A 17,827-nucleotide genomic window follows, 5' to 3' on the forward strand; every position below is an offset into this window, starting at 1 on the left:
AGCCAGTGCAAAGGCCCTGAGGTGCGAAGTGCTTGGTTCCCGTCTGAGCGCTCGAAGGAAGGCCAGCGTGGCTGGCGTGTAGGGAGGGCAAACACCATGAGGGGAGCTGCAGCATGGCACGGAGGGGCACTGGGGCTAGTCATGCAGGGCCTGGAGCCTGCAAAGGGGTTTGAGGCCAAGCCTAGGAAAAAGGAGCTGTTCCTAGTGCTGGTCTTAGAGGCTGATCTTGCCTCCTTTCTTTTCTGCTTTCCTTCCGATGCCCATCCTGTTAGTGCAGTGGGCCCCCACCCCCACCCCCGGCCCCACGCACTCCCCCAGCCACTTCTCAGTATGACTGAATGCACAGTGCTCAGACCTCACCTTCCTCTGCCTGGATCTTGTTTGCATTTTAATAGCCCCCTGTTTCACCCTGCCTTCCAGGAGGGTGCCAGTCCCTCAGGCCTCAGATGCAAGCTGATGAGGGCATGATCTTGAGCCGGAGGCTGCAGTCGCTTCAGCTGAGTGCCTCTGTTCAGGTGGATTCTTATTTCCTTTTACGCCTTGTGGGAGCCTGTGGACCCCAGGAGGTTCAGCTTTCGGCTGAATGAAGGCCTGTCCCCGGACCGACTCCTGCTGCCTGGAACTGCCGCCTGTCCCCTGTCCCACTCCAGGCACCTCCACTCAACCCCAAAGCCCCTCTAGGACCAAGCCCAAGAGGATTCAGGAGGCCTGTGTTCGAAGCCCAGCTCTGCTGTATGCTTTTGGGCACATCCGTTTTCCTTTCCGGGCCTCGGTTTCTCCATCGATTTTATAGGGAAATGCTCTAGTTTTTCTGTACTCATTGTATGGCAATCATGTATGCAATATCAGCATCACCCAGGAGCTTCTTAGAAATGCAGACTCTGAGGCCGCACCCCAGACCTCCTGAATCAGAATCTGCAATTTAACAACAACCCTGAGTAATTACTATGTACATTAAAGTATGAGAAGCACTAAGTCAGTCATTTTTAAAGTTAAAAAAATTTTTTTTAATTAAAAGCTATAGAATCTTCTTCTCTCTCCAAAGTCTTACAGATGAAAACACATTAAGAGGGGAACCACCCACTCTGTTCATCACATGAGTGGGGGTGGGGATCGTGGGGTATGGGCTAGGGGCATGGGCTTTATTGGGATGGGCATCAGAAGGGAGGAGGAAAAGAAACAGTCCCAGTGGGCGAGGGTGGGTGGTGCCCCGTCTCCTCAGGCCTCTCCTGACAGGTGCCCCCAGGAGCCCTTTCAGCTCAGACCTCCAGGGTCCTCAGTTTGATGGGTTTGGAAAGGTGGGCTTGAAGAAAGGGCGCTTGATGGTCCACAGTCTAGCGATGCCTTTTCCTGCTTGTCCCCATCTTGGTGTCCTCCTCTGTTCCCTGAGAAATCCCTGAAAGGGTAGCCGGTGCTATTCTTAGCATGACAGGATGGCGAGCAGAGAATGTGCTAGTGCATTATTTATGCCTCTGAGTCAACAGGATTGCACTCAGGTCTCCCAGAACACGGCCCTCCCCAGCGGCCTTCATCAGTGCCTTCCCAGGACCCGTGACCCACCCCTCTGGCCCCGAGCATCTCTGCTCTGTGCATCCAGCCCCCACGCTGGGAAATGGGTCATGAAAGACAATGATGAGCTGGGATCAGGAAGAAGTTCGAGATGATATCTCATTTCTCACCCATTCGGGTGCATATTAATCAAGCACACGACACGTGGTAGGTGTGGGCTCCCTGATGACCACTGTGTGGGTTCCTGCCTTCCAGGAGCTCACACTTTAGCCTGCAAGTTAGTGGCGCTCCAGCATTGCAGGCCAGATGCTGGGTACTTCGCACAAAAGACCTTATCCTCACAATCACCCTGAAGGATAGGAATTAGGAGACCCCTTCGCAGAGGAGGAAACTGGGGCTTAGCATATACGAGGTAGTGATCTGCTCAGGTGGGATCTGGACTCAGGTTGGCTGGAACAGAAAGACCATTCCAGATCAAATGGTAGCGTGGAGCATTAGGGCTCTGGGAACCCCCCGCCCTACCCAGTGAGAAGGGCGTTTCAGCTGGAAGGAAATTAACTGGCTGAGGTTGTCCCATTGTCAGTGAACCCCAAGTGACTGGAGAAGTCAGTGCACCCGGAGTGGAAGGACTGTGTTTGCTGTGTACACAATACGCCCGCTGTGGGCTGGGAGGCAAAACGTTATGGGATGAGGTGACAAGGCCCCGAGGTGGTACATCTCACGAAGCTGAGCCGAGGACTCTGGCTGGGAGCCAAAGACCTGTGTTCTGTGAGATGCTGGCCAGGCCCCTTGACCTTTCTCTGCCTCAGTTTTCTAGTCTTTAAAATAGCATCACAATCCCTGCTCTACTTCTTTCTCTGATGGATGTGAAGCTGCTAGGAAAACTATAAAAGTGTGTGCACGCTCAAGGATGGTGTATGATTACTACATATAATTACTTAGGTAAACACATTTTCTCAAACTTAGTTTTTGTTGACGTGGGTCTATTTGCCAGACTATGTTCCAAGCATTTCCCTATATGTTCATTTACTGATAAACACATTTATAAAATCATGAGCTCTAAAGCCCACTGGGTCCCCAACCTAGCTGTGCTTCAGAACCCCTCAGGGAGACTGTTAATGTGCATATCCTGTGGTCCTGGGTCTGGGGCGGAGCCCAGGAATCGGCATGTTGGACACACTCCCTGAGAAATTCTGCAGCACCCACAGGTTTCCGATCTGGGCCAGAGAGGGGACAGGACTTGCCTGAGGCCTCGCAATGTGTTGGAGACCAGGTTGCGACTAAAACCCAGGCCTGAAGCTCCCAGTCTGGCCTTTTCCTTCTACTCCTCAGCTGCCCCCTGAGCAGCCTAAAGGCATGAAGCCAGGGATGCGGATGACTGTGATGAGCGATGATGCCAGTAGCGGCTGATCCTGTTGACAGTGCTGTGCTAGGCGTTTTACATGGCTTTTCTATTTAACTGCAGGAGGGGTAGAAAAGGGGACATTCTCCACAGCAACGTGATCCCTTGGGACATTTGAGCATCAGGTGGCCGATTTTAATGTAGCCCCGGAAATGGGAAACCATGACTGAGGTGCAGAGATATGGAGAAGTGAATTTGAAACCACGCCATCGGGACACTTGCCCTCCAGGCAAGGGTGGTCTGGTAACTCAGAGACAAGGCAGGCTGGCAGGAGGGAGACACATATATCCGCCCATAAGGTGTGTACCTGCTGCACGTGCACCTGTGCCAGTCTGCCACCTGAGTACCTGTGTGTCTCCACATGCATACCGACGGGTGCTCTGTGCGCACACACTGGTGTGTAGGTTCTGCCCCCTCTGTGGGTGCACACGCAAACAGCACCTTTGTGTGTGGGTGTGTGTGCAGAGGAAGGTATACTATTGCTGGCTAGGCTCTTACCAGCATTAGGGAGCTGTCCAGAATGTGTGTGTTACAGGGTGTGTGTGTGTGTGTGTGTGCGCACAAGCACAAATGGTTGCAATGCAGGGGGGTCCCTGAGACCCTGCAGGCCACTAGAAAGGCCACTAGAGAACCTGGTTTCCTTATTCATGTCCCACCTCCACATTACGTGCACCATCCTCAACCTGCCAGATGCGAGCCTGCCTAGGGACCTTAGCACTAGCTGTTCCCTCTGCCTGGTCTTTCTTCCCCTAGAAATGCACAAGCCTCACACCCTCACCTTCTTCACTTCTTCACTCAGATGTGATTTCTCAGTGATGCCTCCTTTGATTACCTTATTCACCTTTGCACACCACTCCCCACCCTGTGCAGTCTGTATATCTCCCACCCCGGCTTTATTTTTCTCTATAGAATTTACCATCTGACTTAATTGTAAGTCAGATGGTAAATTCTATAGTATTATAGAAGTAATAGAATAAGACTATAGATATATAATATAATAAGATTATAGAAATAGTCTTATTTATTATTTGGCTCCCATGCTAGAATGCAAGCAGGGCTTTATCTGTTTCTCTTCATGGCTATGAACAGTGCCTGGCCCTTAGTTGGTGTGCAATAAATATCAGTTGAATGAATGAGTTCATACACCACCTATACTTGTTTTCTTTAAATTGTCTAACTTTTGTTGCTGAAATATCCACTTTTACCTCTCCCTAAGCAGTAATATACCTTTAATGGGTTTATTATCCTCCTTTTCTAATACACACATGAAATTTACATAACTAGTAAGACGTTATTAAGTATCAGGGTACCACTTAAATCCTTTTGCTCCCACTAGAGGTGTGGGGGTACCACGCTCTAGGAATCACTGGTGCAGGCCAATCCCTTCTCTGAAACACATGGACATACTGAAACCCAAAGAGGGTCAGGAACTAGCCCAGCATCTCACCCATATTGTGACAGAGCAGACTGGAACCACATTTCCTGACCTCCAGCCTGCTTTCCTTTTGCAGTTTGAGGCTGGATGGTCCAGCCTCTCCTCTGGAGGGGAGCCACACATGCCTGGTAACTGGCAAATGGCATGAGGGGATGGCAGGATCGGTAGCCTCCTGCCCACTCAGGACCACAGCACCCTCCTGGCTGCAGGACTACGTACTGAGTGGTGGGAGCCTCGGCCATACCTTCCCTCCTAGGAGTCTTGGGTCTGGGGCCATCCAAGGGGGCCTGGGCACTCACATCCAGTAAGAGGCAGACCTGGGATTCAAACCTGGTTCTCTCCTGCTACAGCACGGTTAGCTAGAGGTTGACACTGGGGTTCCCTTGTTGAGAGGATGCTGGAGGGGGGAGGGGAAGGTTGGGCTGTGCCTGACTGTGAGCAGAAGAGGGAGACCAGCCCCAGAGAGGGCTGGAGAAGGGAGGGAGACAGACAGCGCCCTAGCCTGGCACAGTTATACAAAGGTAGGTTTGTGCAAAAGGCTGAAGTTAAATCCCCCTCAGGTATGCACAATGTTTTATGCTATAGAAATAATTTGTCATCTCATTTGCTCAGCAGTGACTCTGCAAAGCAGCTATAATCATCCCTGGTTTACTGATGAGGAAGTTGAGACTCAGAGGTGAGATGACTTACTAAAGGTAGCCCGCACAGGATGCTTTGTTGAGCAGGACGTGGGAAGGGAACAGGCTGCACCTCTGGTTGGATTTGGTAAAGGAGGGCTGTCTGGGGGAGGGCAGGCAGGCTGAATAGATATGGGAGTAAGAGGAAGGAGTGGAGAGGGTAGACCACTGACTGGCCAAACTACCTTCGCAAATCATAAAACCTTTCTGAACCTCAGTTTCCTCATCTGTAAAATGGGTATGACAGTACTTCCAGTTCACAGCTTGCAAAGATAAAAAAAAATAATGAAATAATGATAATAATGCCTGGAACATAAGAAGCGCTCAGTAAACAGCAACCTGAGTAGTAAAAGTGAAGGGTGCCCAGCCTCTGGCAAGTTTGCCCTCTGTGGTCACCTGCCACAACTGAAAGATTCCCAGCACCTTTCCCAGCACCTTCTTCAGCAGATACGAGTGACTCTGAGAACAAAAGAGGGTTGACAGGCCTGGGGAGTGGTGAGGGGCTGCGGGCGGCTCGTCTATTGCAGGGCCTGGCAGTGAGGACGCCTCGGGGAGAAGCAGCAGTGTCCCCATCCCCGCCCCAGCCCAGGACGGGCTCTGCTCTACAGGGTGGGGAGGCGAGCTGGGACTGCAGCGTGCTGGGGCCGTCATTATCATTCCTCCAGCATTTTTTCTCCCCGTTATTTATTTTTCTGTGAGGAAGGAATGTGGGGAATTTACCACAGGGCGCTGGCCTTGCTTTGGGCAGTGCAGCGGCCTCTTCTATGAGAGGGAAGCAGCAGAGACAGATGGCTGGGGAGGTGGAGGCGGAGGAGGGTCCCGGCTGAATCTGTGGCCCCGGCGGTGGGGCGGTTATGTAACCCATCCGGAGGCCCAGGGCCGATACCACGGTGCTTCTGAGCTCTAGACATGCGCCTTCCCATGTACATAGCTCCCTTGGAAAACTACCTGGACCACCCCAGTCACCCTTAGCCTCTGGGCAAGCCCAATGGTGGACGTGTTCCTCTGTCAGAGGCGCCTTCCTCTCCAGCTGTCTTGACTGGAGGTGTGAGTGGAGGAGGGTAGAGGATGGGGTGGGGATCACCTTGAGCCTTCCAGCCTCCACTGCACTGTCCCATTGCTTGAAATGCTTCCACATCTCCATCTTTCAAGACCTAGGGCATATGCTGCCTCCTCCAGGAAGACTTCCCAGATTTCTTCATCCTCATTCATCTCTCTCTTAAGCTCTATATTCTCCTGGAACTCAATGGAATATTCTGCCTCGTGGATCTAACACTGCCATTTGAGGTTTCATCTCCCTCTTCACCCAAAGGCTTGTTGCTACCTCCTTCCTTCCTCTCCCCTTCCTCGAGGAACCACCCTCTAGATCTCTGACCTAGAATCTCCATGACTCTGGGATCTAGACAAATCGAGAATTCGTCTCCTGGGGTGAATGGTGGAGTAAAATGTGAAGGTAGATTTGGACTGTGGGAGTGCTCATCCTTCAGTCATTTGTTTAGTCAACACTTAGTGAACCCCTCCTGGGTGACGGCCTCTGCTGAGTCTGGGGAATTTAGAGAGAATGGGACCAGCTCCGGCCCCAGGCTGCCACAGGGCCAAGAGCAAGGGCTGTATCTTTGTCGAGGGACTTGGGCTGGGTGCTGGGGACCCTGAGATAGACTAGGCTCAGCCCTGCTCCTGGCAGAGGCATAGTTTAGGGGAAATTCTCTCTCTCCCGCCCTGGCTCACCACCTTTTCGTCTCCTGGATTAAGTGTTTTCTCTGGAAGGGTAGGGTGTGGTAGTCCTTTCTGTACTCTCAAGGCTCCCAGGGCTGGGATGATGGAGGCTGATGCAGCAGGAGAGGGCTTGGGGGTCGGGGGGAGGCCTGGCTTACCAGGGCTGGACTGGGGGAGGTGGGAGCCTGGGTCTGAGCTTGGCTCCCTGTGAACCAGCCCTTTCCAGTTTGTTGTGCACCTGGAACTGAGCCTGCCTCTCTCTGGGTCACCGTTTCCAAGTCCCTGAAAATCTAACTGTAGATTAGTGTTTAGGCTAGTAGAGCAGGCAGGAAGAAGGTGGTGGCTCCTGGCCTTTGGGAGAGGAGGACCGCATAGCAGGGCCCTCGTCAGCCAGCAGTGAGCAGTGCCTGTGGCCTACAGGGATATCTGCTGGCCAACACCCATGCCGACCTGACCTGGGAGCCCTCGACTTAGCCCACCCATCCTGCCCTGCATGATCCCGAACCCCTGTCAGGGAGATACCAGGAGTTGGGCCAGTCCCAGCCTCCTTTCCCTTGGGCCTTGGTTCCTGAGCTTTCTCAACCTGTTGTTTCCTCCAAGCCCTGCTCCTGCTCCGAGGCCCCTGGGCCAGGTTGAGTAGGGGAGGAGCACTGATCTAGGAGTCTGGATGGATTGATGAAAGCTTCCTGGAGGAAGTGGCATTTGGGCTGGGCCTGGGGCAGTAGGTGGGGAAAGTGAGTGTGCTTTGTGGGCAGAGCTCTTCAGAAGGAGGGGCCCAGGCTTGGGATCAGTCAGACTCCCGGCTCCAGCTCTGCTCTGCCTGTCCCTTGCTGGCTGTAAGACCTGGGGTGAGTTGGCTAATTCTCTGGGTCTCGTTTTCCTCATCAATAAAACAGAGGTAAGGGGGCCTCCTGTATGAGTTGCTGTGAGGATTCAATGAGAGAATATACGCTAAACCCTTAGCTTGGCAGCATCTGGAGCGCCTCACGTGTTGGCTGTTGTCATCCTCATTGACTTCATCCTTTCTGCAAGCCCCTGGGGAAGGTGTAGGGGACAAGGCGGAAGCAGTTGAGGCCCCTGTCCCCCGGCTCTTGCACTCTCTGGGGGAAAATAAGACCCAGACCCTAACTGCTGCAAAGCAAGATGTTGGGAGGAGGCAGCATGGCCCATGTGATGGGTCCTGGGATGGGTGCTGGGCCACCCTGGGTTCGAATCCCAACTCTGCCTCTGGCTACCTGTATCACCTAAGTCACTTCACCTCTCTGAGCCCGTTTCTCCCCTAACATGGAGATAAGGGGACTGCTGACCTCCCGGCTGCTGTTAATGGAGCCAGGGCCTGGCATGGGGCATGTGGTAAGCATGCCCTGGACGAAAACTCTGACTAAAACAAATAATATGCCAAGTGATGAGGTTATTAAGCGGTGCAGATAAAACACTGATGATCTGGGGATTGAGCATGTAGAAAGGATAGGAGACAGAGACGGGTTCCGGGTGGAAGGGTCTGCGCAAACCCACAGCGGAGGCTGGAACTCGCAGGGCAGGTGTGGCACCACGAGCCACTGGACTCCCTCTGACCGTTGCTGAGCGCGCAGGGAGCAGGTGAGCGAGCTCTCGGGCAGACCCTGACGTCAGGGACCCTGAATGCCAGGATGAGGACTTGCTGCTTGATCCCCCATGTCCCGGAGAGGAGGAGAGCGGCCCGACACGAGTGGAGCCAGGCGGGAGGAAGATGGATCTGGCAGCATGGGGTGGGTAGATTGGCGGGGGAGAGACTGGGGGCGGAGAGACCATTTAAAAGGCTGTTGCGAAATCGGTTTTCCTGATAAAGAGCTGGGCTGAGTCATCTGTGGAGGAGAGAAGTCATATCCAGCTCCTCCGCGTTGCCGTCAACGTGGGATTTTCCTCTTTGTCAGCTAGTCGATTGGCTGCCTTTCGCGGAGGCTTTGAGAAGCAAGGCCGGCTCGGCATCCAGAGGGAAGCTGGGCTGCAGGGAGGACCCAGCCGGAGTGAGTAAAGCGAGCACCCAGAGGTGCCTTTGTGGTTTGGGGTGCGTGACTTAGGGCATACAGCATCCTTCTCTGGTCTCAGTTCCCCCTGGGCATTAAGGGAGAGGCATGCCATGACTTCTGCCGGCCGGTTGGTGGCCAGGCTGGAGCTAGGTCTGGGGCTCTTCCCTTCCATTCCTAGGCATCTCCCGTGTCTGGCAGTCCTTCCCACCTTAGTATGAATTATTCTCTGCAAGGAGGCCTGGCAAGTCTGCTGGGACTCAGTTTGCACTCACCAGGACTTTGGCATGGATGGAGAACTCCCCAGGGAAAGGAGGCTGTGTCATTTCCTCCTTTCAGCAGGGAGGATGCGGGGCAGGGGCTGGCAAGGTAGTCAGGCCATTACTCAGGTCCAGTTCATCTTCCTGCCCCCGGCTGAGGCCGAGGTTGTGCAGCAGCCAGCCATTGGTTCCTTCCTGACCCCACCAGGGGGGCAGTTAACCCAGCCTGTTTACCTGTCCCGTTGCCAAGACTCCCAGGCAGCCACAATGGGCCGTCTCCAGCCAGTCTCTCTTCCTACCTCTGGCTCCCTGTCCCACCCCACCCTACCCGGGCCCTGGGCACTCCCATTGACGGCAGCCGTGTGAAGAAGAATTTCCTTGAATTCTCTCCCTGTCCTGACCTTCTGCTCTGGCCTCCGTTCCCCTGCCCTGCCTCCCTCCTCTGGATCCTCTGTCCAAAAGGCCTGATGGCTGGCAGAAGAGGCAGCTGCCTACAGAAGTAATGGGGTGGGAGAAAGGGCTTATCCCTGCCTGGGCACAACTTGAACTCAGGTCTCCTGACTCCCCACACCGTGCTCTTTCTACTCCACTAGGTTTTTTTTTGGCTGTGTTGGGTCTTCTTTTCTGTGCGAGGGCTTTCTCTAGTTGTGGCGAGCGGGGGCCACTCTTCATCGTGGTGCGCGGGCCTCTCACTATCGCGGCCTGTCTTGTTGCAGAGCACAGGCTCCAGACGCGCAGGCTTAGTAGTTGTGGCTCACGGGCCTAGTTGCTCCGCGGCATGTGGGATCTTCCCAGACCAGGGCTCGAACCCGTGTCCCCTGCATCAGCAGGCAGATTCTCAACCACTGCGCCACCAGGGAGGCCCTACTCCACTAGTTTTTTATGTCCTAGAAGTCATTTCTACTTTAGTCACAATGAGTTTATCAGCTCTTCTCCTGAGAGGAAGAAGGGCGACAAAGCATGAGTTGCTCTGGGCAGCTGAATATGAAGAGGAGAGGGCACTGCTGCGGGCACTGGTCACGAGATGTGGAAACAGAGGGGTCTGCAGACCAGCATCCAGGAGCACCAGAGTCTCTGTTGGTGCCCCTCCCACCAGAGTCAGGGTCCAGAAGGCAGGGTGGTTAAGAAATGAGATTCAGCAACCAGATTTTGAGTTTTGAATCCCAGCTCTGCTACTTAAAAGTCATATGACCCTGGGCAGGTCTTTCTGAGCTCTGGTTTCATCTGCAAACTGGGAAGAATGCTCGTACTTATCTCTCGGGGTCATTGGGAGGATCGAACAAGATGATGGGTCTAAAGTGCACGGCACAGCACTTTACACTGGGCAGTAGTGAGGGCTCACTAATCGTAGCACCCACTGCGAGCTTCATTCTAATGGGTGTACTCAGGGCTTCTTGCCCCCCTTCCCCACTTAGGGATTCAACCCTGTTGGACCCAGGTCTCCTGACCCTGGGCAGCTCTTCCTTGAGTCTGCCCTCACCCCTCCATCTCCAGAAGGCCGGTCTTCAGAGCTCCTCATCCACTGTCCAGGGTGGGGCTTTCAAGGGCCAACCCTGAAGAGGCTGAAGGAAGAGGGGTTGTTAGGACTTGTACAGGTGCAGGCTGCAGCCAAGCAGATTGGGGGCTCAGCAAGGGGCCTGTCCCCTGTGGGCCTTGGCCACCTCTTGCCTCTCTGACACCAGGGACCACGATCTTGGACCCACCTGGCTGGGGCATCACTAGAGGTGGCAGTTCCCTAGTCTGGGGAATTTTGAATGGAGCTGCCACCCCCGGTGCCCTGCAGTGGGGGACTCTGGGATGCCCGTAGTTGGCCCAGCCCCCCTTCTCCCAGCTTTGTTTGTGCAGGGTGGCAAAAGTCGTCTGGATTGCTGGCTGGGTCTGGTCCAAGCCTCCTGCCAAATTCCTTTTCCGTGGAGTCATTGCAGGCTGGGATGGGGGGCACGGGAGCTCCCTCGGAGGCAGGGCTCTCTCACCCGCTGGCCTTTTCTGTTGGGTTCCTCTTGTCCCAGAACAACAGCGTGGGGAAGGTTCACAGCCTGGCTGGGGGTCAGCAGACCAGGTCTTGGCCCACGGCCTCCTCTGCAACCCCTTCCCTCCCAGGCCAGCTTATCCCTGAGGGCCCTTCACTCTCTGACACTGGAGCATTTTCTAGCCCCATGGCCCTTAGAACCAGCCTTGGGATAGGACTGAAGCAGAGGTGAAGAGAAAAAAGAGAAAAGTGCAGGGATTTGGGAGGTCTGAATTACACAAACACTGAAGCCCTTTCTAGGAGCCTGGCACTGTGGGAACCCGCTAGCCGGGTACACAGTAAGAGCCCAATCAATGTGAGCTACGATGGCTGCAGTTGTGTCATAAGAGCCACTGGTGGGACTAGGGATGTTTATCCTGACCATGCCCCGTGGGGATGTGATTTGTGACTGAGTCTCTGCAGGGCTCTCAGGTTGGAAAGAGAAAGCTCTTTATCTGTGTGGCAGTGAGGGGCAGAGTCATGTCAAGAGGTGGGAGTTAATATAAGGAGTGACTTTATAGCTAAAGAAAGAATGTTAATTAGCAGAAGGCACATCTTCAGGGTAGTGAGCTCCCTGTCAGTTGAGGGTATAAACAGAGGCTTGTACACTCAGGGACATGGTTTTAGGGATGCAGGAATTGTGTGGGGAATTGGACCCGGTGACAGCCATCTCTGAGATTCTGAGGTTCTGTGATTTGGGGCAATGATCCCCGCCTCCCAATAACTCTAGAATCCCCTGCTGTGTGACCTTAAGACAGTCACCCCTCTCAGGACCATGATCTGTAGGGTGAATCTCCTTTGCTAGAAGAAGCTCTGACCCCTTCCAGGGGGTCACCGTCTACTCCATCCCAGGGTAGCATGAGCCCTCAGTCCTCTCTACTTGGGCTGAATGACAGTAACCCCCTGGCATCCACGATCTCACTGTAGCCTCCAAACCCTAATGTCAGTGCTTTTATTACCTTCTTCTCAGCTAAGGAAACTGGCTCCGAGAGGTGCAGTAACTTGCCAAGGTCACACAGCTAGCAAATAGCAGAGCCTGGATTTGGGCCGGGAGGCTTGGTTTCTAAGCAGACCTGAGGAGACGGACATCGCGTGAGCTGAGCAACCCCTCCTGTGTTGCTGGCTTGTCCCCTACCTAAGTTCCCCACAGGGGAGCAGCCTGGCCCAACCCCCAAAGCCGTCATCATGGGGTGATCCAGGCAGGAGAGGAGCCCTACCAGGAGGAAGCAGGAGTCAGGGGCGCATGGGGCAGGCTGTGTGCTGTCACTGTTCTGGACCTGTGGGCACAGGTGTGTGTGGTGGGGAGCCAGGTCGTGATGGGAGGAGGGAAGAAGGAGGTTGGGGCCAGAGAGCCTGTGGCTGCTGGGCCTGGTCCCAGTGAAGCAGCTGTCGGCAGCCACTCTGTCCTGTGTCACAGGGCCTCCCCGCTGACCCTAGTGTGAGCTCTACCCTGCACCACTCTCCGAACCTTGGTTTCTTCATCTATAAAATGGGGGTGGTAGTGAAATAGCTCCTCTATAAGGGCCCTCCCAGCTCTGAGAGTCCATGAATTCTGAGCCTCGCTGGCAAGATGCCTAGAAAAACTGTCCCTGGAGACCCACTCAGCATGTCATGGCCAGTGCTAATGAGGGCAAGATAGGAGGAAGGGCAGGGTCAGATTCCTCAAGAACTAATTAGCTTCCCTCGGTGGGGGTGGGGTGACAAAGGGAGGAATTTTCCCAGCCACCGACTGAGCTGCTAGCCCGGCCACAGGCTGTCCCATCCATCTGTCCATAGGTTCATTTGTTCATGCGTCCATTTCTTCATTCCTTATTCAATAAGCACAAATTAAACACTGACTCTGTGCCAGCCGGGCACTGGTGATATAAAAAGAAATGGTTGCCTGTAGTGAACTTACAGATTAATAGGGCCTGACCCCCAGCCTGATCCCTGACCTCAGGCCCCAGCCTACGGTCCTAGCCTGCAGCCCCAGACTGAACCCCGACTCCCACCGACTCTGTCCCCTATATATATGTCCCAAAGGGACCTTTGGGACAAGCAGGCAGCTTGAGCATGCACTGTGGACCCAGCGAGAACTGATTCTGACTCCAGCCTTGCCACCCTTTGCTGTGTGATCTTGGGTGAGTTACTTACAAGTCTCTAGACCTCATTTTCCACTTCTGTAAAATAGGGGCAAGTAATGCTTGTATCCTAGTGTTCTTGTGAGGATAAAATGAGGTAATGCAATGTTCTAGTAGAGTCACTGAAATTAGCCCAATTTATTACTTTTATAATATTAAAGTATGAGAATTTTCCAATGATTGTTTAAATGAAAATGGTAAGAAATTCTGCAAGGACTTGGAAGAAACTATTAACAGTTGTTACCTGATTTGTGGTGTGGGGCACTCAGAGGTGGAGAGACATTTTTTACTGTATACTTTTTTATGTTTTTAAACTTTTAAAAAAATTTTAGTCCACGTAAATGTATTACCTATTCTAAAAAGAGGAAGTGTTAGTGTTAAGAAATGACTACACTATGAGTTTGAAAGTGTAAAGGGCCCTAAGATATGCACTTAGGCATGTGAATATCCTGCAGGTTCATTCATGCACTCAGTAATGCTTACTGAGTGCCCACTTTTTGCCAGGCACTATTCTAGAGGCTAGGGTTAGAGGGATGAACAAGTCAAGCAAGTTCATTTCCCCCTTATAGCTTTCGTTCTAGGTGAGGGAGATAGATAATAGACAAGGAAACGTGTAAAGAAGATAATACTGAATTGTGTTGAATGCTATGAAGAAAACAAAACAAAGAGATGGGTTGGCGGGGGTATGCTGATTATAGAGGAAGGCCCCTCCAGAGAGGTGACATTCACGTGAGTCCTGAGCGATAAGGAACCAACATGGAATGCCACCTGGGAAAAGATCATTCCAAGCAGAGAGAACAGCAAGTGCAAAGGCCCTGGGGCAGGAACAAACTTGGCATTTTCAAGGAACAGAAAGCCAGCCAGGAAGACGCCAGTGAGAGAGAAAGGTGGCACAAGATGAGTCCGAGATGTAGTGGGGCCTTGACTGCTAGGGCGAGGTGTTCTTGCTGAGTTTGGTAAAGTGCCACGTCAACAACCTTCAGGCGGAATCCAAACAAGGGGGCAGTTAACACTAAAAGGGTAATCAGGGAAGGTTTTACATGGGTATTTGAGTTGGGCGATGATGGTTGGGTCAGGGATCTTTATGAGGAGATTCTAGCACACAGTGAGTAAAGATCAAATTCCAGAGGAAAAGGCCATCTGTAGTGGGGGCATGGGTGACCATCTGTCTGTCTGTCTGTGTACCCCTGTGGCTCTGCAATCCCATTTGCTGACTCGGCCTCTGTCCCTCCTGCAGCGCTGGGCCGGAGCACTAGCCTCACCGAGAAGGATCTAAAAGAGGCCAAGGCGAGGAGCCAGCAGATCGCAGCCCAGCTGACCACCCCTCCCAGCTCCAACTCCCGCGGCGTCCAGCTCTTCAACAGGCGCCGGCAGAGGGTGAACGAGTTCACCTTGGAGAGCCGCGGCCAGAGGGGACAGAAGCCCGGCCAGGAGTCCCTCAGGGTGCCCCCCGCCAGCCCCAGAGGCCATGCCCCAGGGCTCAGCCTGAGTCCCACCTCCCTCCCTGAACCAGGCCCTCCGAGAAACCCCGCCTGCCAGAGCGCTGACACAGGGGTCCCTGGTCACAGCATGGAGGGCTCCTCAGAGGAAGCCAGCTTGCTGCGGCACCTGGAGAAAGTGGCCAGTGAGGAAGAGGAGGTACCACTGGTGGTTTATTTAAAGGAGAACGCGGCCCTGCTGACGGCCAATGGGCTCCACCTGTCCCAGAACCGAGAAGCCCAGCAGAGCCCCCCAACTCCACCTCCGGCGGAGGTCCACAGCCCAGCCACAGATGCCAGCCAAGACCTTCCCTCGCCCGGCGCCACGGTCATCACTCCACCTTCCAACAGCAGCCACAACCCGCCAGCCACAGATGTCGATCAGAACCCACCGGCAACTGTCACCCCGCAGAGCCTGCCACTGTCCAGCGTCCAACAGAATTCTTCAGAGGCACAGCTCCCGCCGAAGGGTGCAGTGCCAGATTTCAAACCCAGCACCCCCTGTGCTGCTGGGCAACCCCAGGAGCCAGCTGCGGAGCTGAGATCCAGCACCCTACTAATTGATAAGGTATCAGCTCCACCTACCACCGCCAGCACCTTCTCCAGAGAAGTTACTCCCATCTCCAGCTCCAGGCCCCCAGCCCCAGATTTCATGTCCAGCTCCCTGCTCATTGATGTCCAGCTTGGTGCCCCAGTGGTGTCCACGGAACAAGAGATGTCCGGGCGGGCAGCTGCCACCACGCCCATCAAACTGTACAGCGAGGTCCACCTCACGCTGGCCAAGCCCCCATCTGTGGTCAACAGGACGGCCAGGCCCTTTGGGATTCAGGCGCCAGGCGGCACCAGCCAGATGGAACGAAGCCCCATGGTAGAGAGACGACATCTTGGAGAGAAGGGTCCCGCTCCCCGGCCCCCCAGCGTGGCAGACAGGAGCCCTCGGCCACAGAGACACGTCATGTCCCATAGCCCCATGCTGGAGAGGAGGCCCGTGGCACAGCGAAGCCCCGCCTTGGAGAGACGCCCCTTGGGGAACTTCACCCCACCCCCAACCTATGCCGAGACCTTGTCCACGGCCCCCCTGACTTCCCGGGTTAGGTCTCCCCCCTCTTACTCTGCCCTGTACCCCAGCTCCGACCCCAAGCCTTCTCATCTAAAGGGCCAGGCAGTTCCTGCCAGCAAGACGGGCATTTTGGAGGAGTCGATAGCCCGCAGGGGCAGCCGGAAATCCATGTTCACGTTCGTGGAGAAGCCCAAGGTGACCCCGAATCCAGACCTGCTGGATCTGGTACAGACAGCAGACGAGAAGCGGAGGCAGAGGGACCAGGGGGAGATGGGCGTGGAGGAGGAGCCCTTCGCGCTGGGGGCCGAGGCCTCCAACTTCCAGCAGGAGCCCGCCCCCCGGGACAGGGCCAGCCCCGCAGGTGCCGAGGAGATTGTCCCCGAGTGGGCCTCATGCCTCAAGTCACCGCGCATCCAGGCCAAGCCCAAGCCCAAACCCAACCAGAACCTCTCCGAGGCCTCTGGGAAGGGGGCTGAGCTCTACGCCCGCCGCCAGTCCCGCATGGAGAAGTACGTCATCGAGTCTTCGGGCCACGCGGAACGGGCCCGCTGCCCTTCACCCACTATGTCCCTGCCTTCGTGCTGGAAGTACCCCACCAACGCGCCTGGCGGCTTCCGAGTGGCATCCCGAAGCCCGGCTCGGACCCCACCTGCCTCCCTCTATCATGGCTACCTGCCTGAGAACGGGGTCCTGCGCCCAGAGCCCTCCAGGCAGCCACCCTGCCAGCTGCGGCCCTCGCTCTTTGTCCTCTCACCCATCAAGGAACCTGCCAAGTCCTCGCCCACGGCCGCCCCGCCTGCCAAGCCGAGCTCCCTGGACCTGGCGCCCAGCCTGCCCAAGGCGGCCCTCCCACCGTCGCCTGCCCTGCCTCGGCCCTCCCGCTCCTCCCCAGGCCTCTACACCTCCCCTGGCCAGGATGGCCTCCGGCCCACCGCCGTGAGCCCTACCTACAGCAGTGATGTCTCGCCCGTGTCTCCCTCCAGGGCGTGGTCTCCCCGAGCCAAGCAAGCCCCCAGGCCCTCCTTCTCCACCCGGAATGCCGGGATCGAGGCTCAGGTGTGGAAGCCTTCCTTCTGCTTCAAGTAATGGACCCCACAGGGATCCCGCTGCCTGTCAGAGCCCGCTCTCCGAGGGCTGGATGGAGAGCAGGAAGTGGTACAGGGCTGAGTCAGGAGTATGGGGACTCAGGTCTCAAGGGCTGACGCTGCCACCAGCTAGCTTTGTGACGTCGGGCAAGTCACCTCCCCTCTCTGAGCTGCAGCCGCCCCTTCCCTACCACGGAGTGGCTCGACTCCGTGTCTGAGGGATCTGAAGTCTGCCACTGCGGGGGGAGGAGGGTCACGGAGAGAGAACTCCCTTGGCAGGCCCTAATGAAGCTGGGGGGCTTCACCTGGCCTTGGTGAGCTGTAGGGATGCCAGCGTCTTGCTGAGGGGCTTCTGCAGCAAACAGAGCCTGCCCTTGCCTGTGGGACCAGCCAGCCAAGGGTCTGCCTCCTCAGCCACCCCGGTGGGGCCGTCCTCACTGGGGCCCCAGCTCTGGCATCTTTCTGCCTCTTGCTGGATTCTCACCTCCACAGGTCTGTCTCTTCCACCCACCTCTGCCTTCTGGACACTGTTTCCTCTCCGCTGCTTCAGAGACCTTTGCCTCGGCCTCCACATTTTCTCTTCTCCTGGGTTCTGCTGGATGAGGACTCAGCCCACCACTGCTGTCTGACACTCTTCTTCCTGGCCCTCTGCTCAGCTGCCTTCATGCCCTCTCCAAACATCCAGCTCCGCTTTCGAGACAGCTAACGCAGTTCATCCCAGACCTCAGTCCTGGTTCTACCTAGCTTGCCCTCACTGTTCTGGGATGTGGGAGGTCCCAGGGGACCCCTGAGAGACAGAGAGCCCTGTAGGAGGCTGTGCAGAGGTTGGTGTGCAGCTAGGAGAGAGGCCCCTAGCAGTGTATCCATCAGCTGTTTTGCCTTCAACCTCAGCCAAGATCTGCACGACTGAAAGCAGCCATCTACGTGCAGTGGAAGGGGCCGCAAGGAGAGAGGCATCTCAGCTTCCCGTTTGCTGTGCGACTTTGGCCAAGTCACTTTCCCTTTTTGTGCCTCAGTTTTCTCATTTATACAATGAGGGCCCTCCTAGCTGGACAATCTGTGAGGAATGAG

At 55.1% G+C, this 17,827-nt stretch overlaps 1 protein-coding gene across 6 annotated transcripts in view; it reads left to right on the plus strand.

Moving 5' to 3' along the window:
• Window positions 1-17,827, plus strand: part of SYNPO (synaptopodin) — a 36,655-nt gene that overhangs the window by 12,134 nt on the left and 6,694 nt on the right. For 2 of the 6 annotated variants that reach the window (XM_057540585.1, XM_057540590.1), the window contains exon 2: window positions 14,371-16,727. In XM_057540585.1, coding sequence (XP_057396568.1) covers window positions 14,371-16,727 — 2,357 coding nt within the window. Of the gene's footprint in view, window positions 1-7,507; window positions 7,588-8,463; window positions 8,488-8,569; window positions 8,746-14,370; window positions 16,728-17,827 lie in introns of those variants that run through there. The other 4 variants (XM_057540589.1, XM_057540586.1, XM_057540588.1 and 1 more) reach the window with 4 other exon arrangements.

Source organism: Balaenoptera acutorostrata, chromosome 2 (genome assembly GCF_949987535.1).
Source record: "Balaenoptera acutorostrata chromosome 2, mBalAcu1.1, whole genome shotgun sequence".
NCBI classification, from domain to species: Eukaryota; Metazoa; Chordata; class Mammalia; order Artiodactyla; family Balaenopteridae; genus Balaenoptera; species Balaenoptera acutorostrata.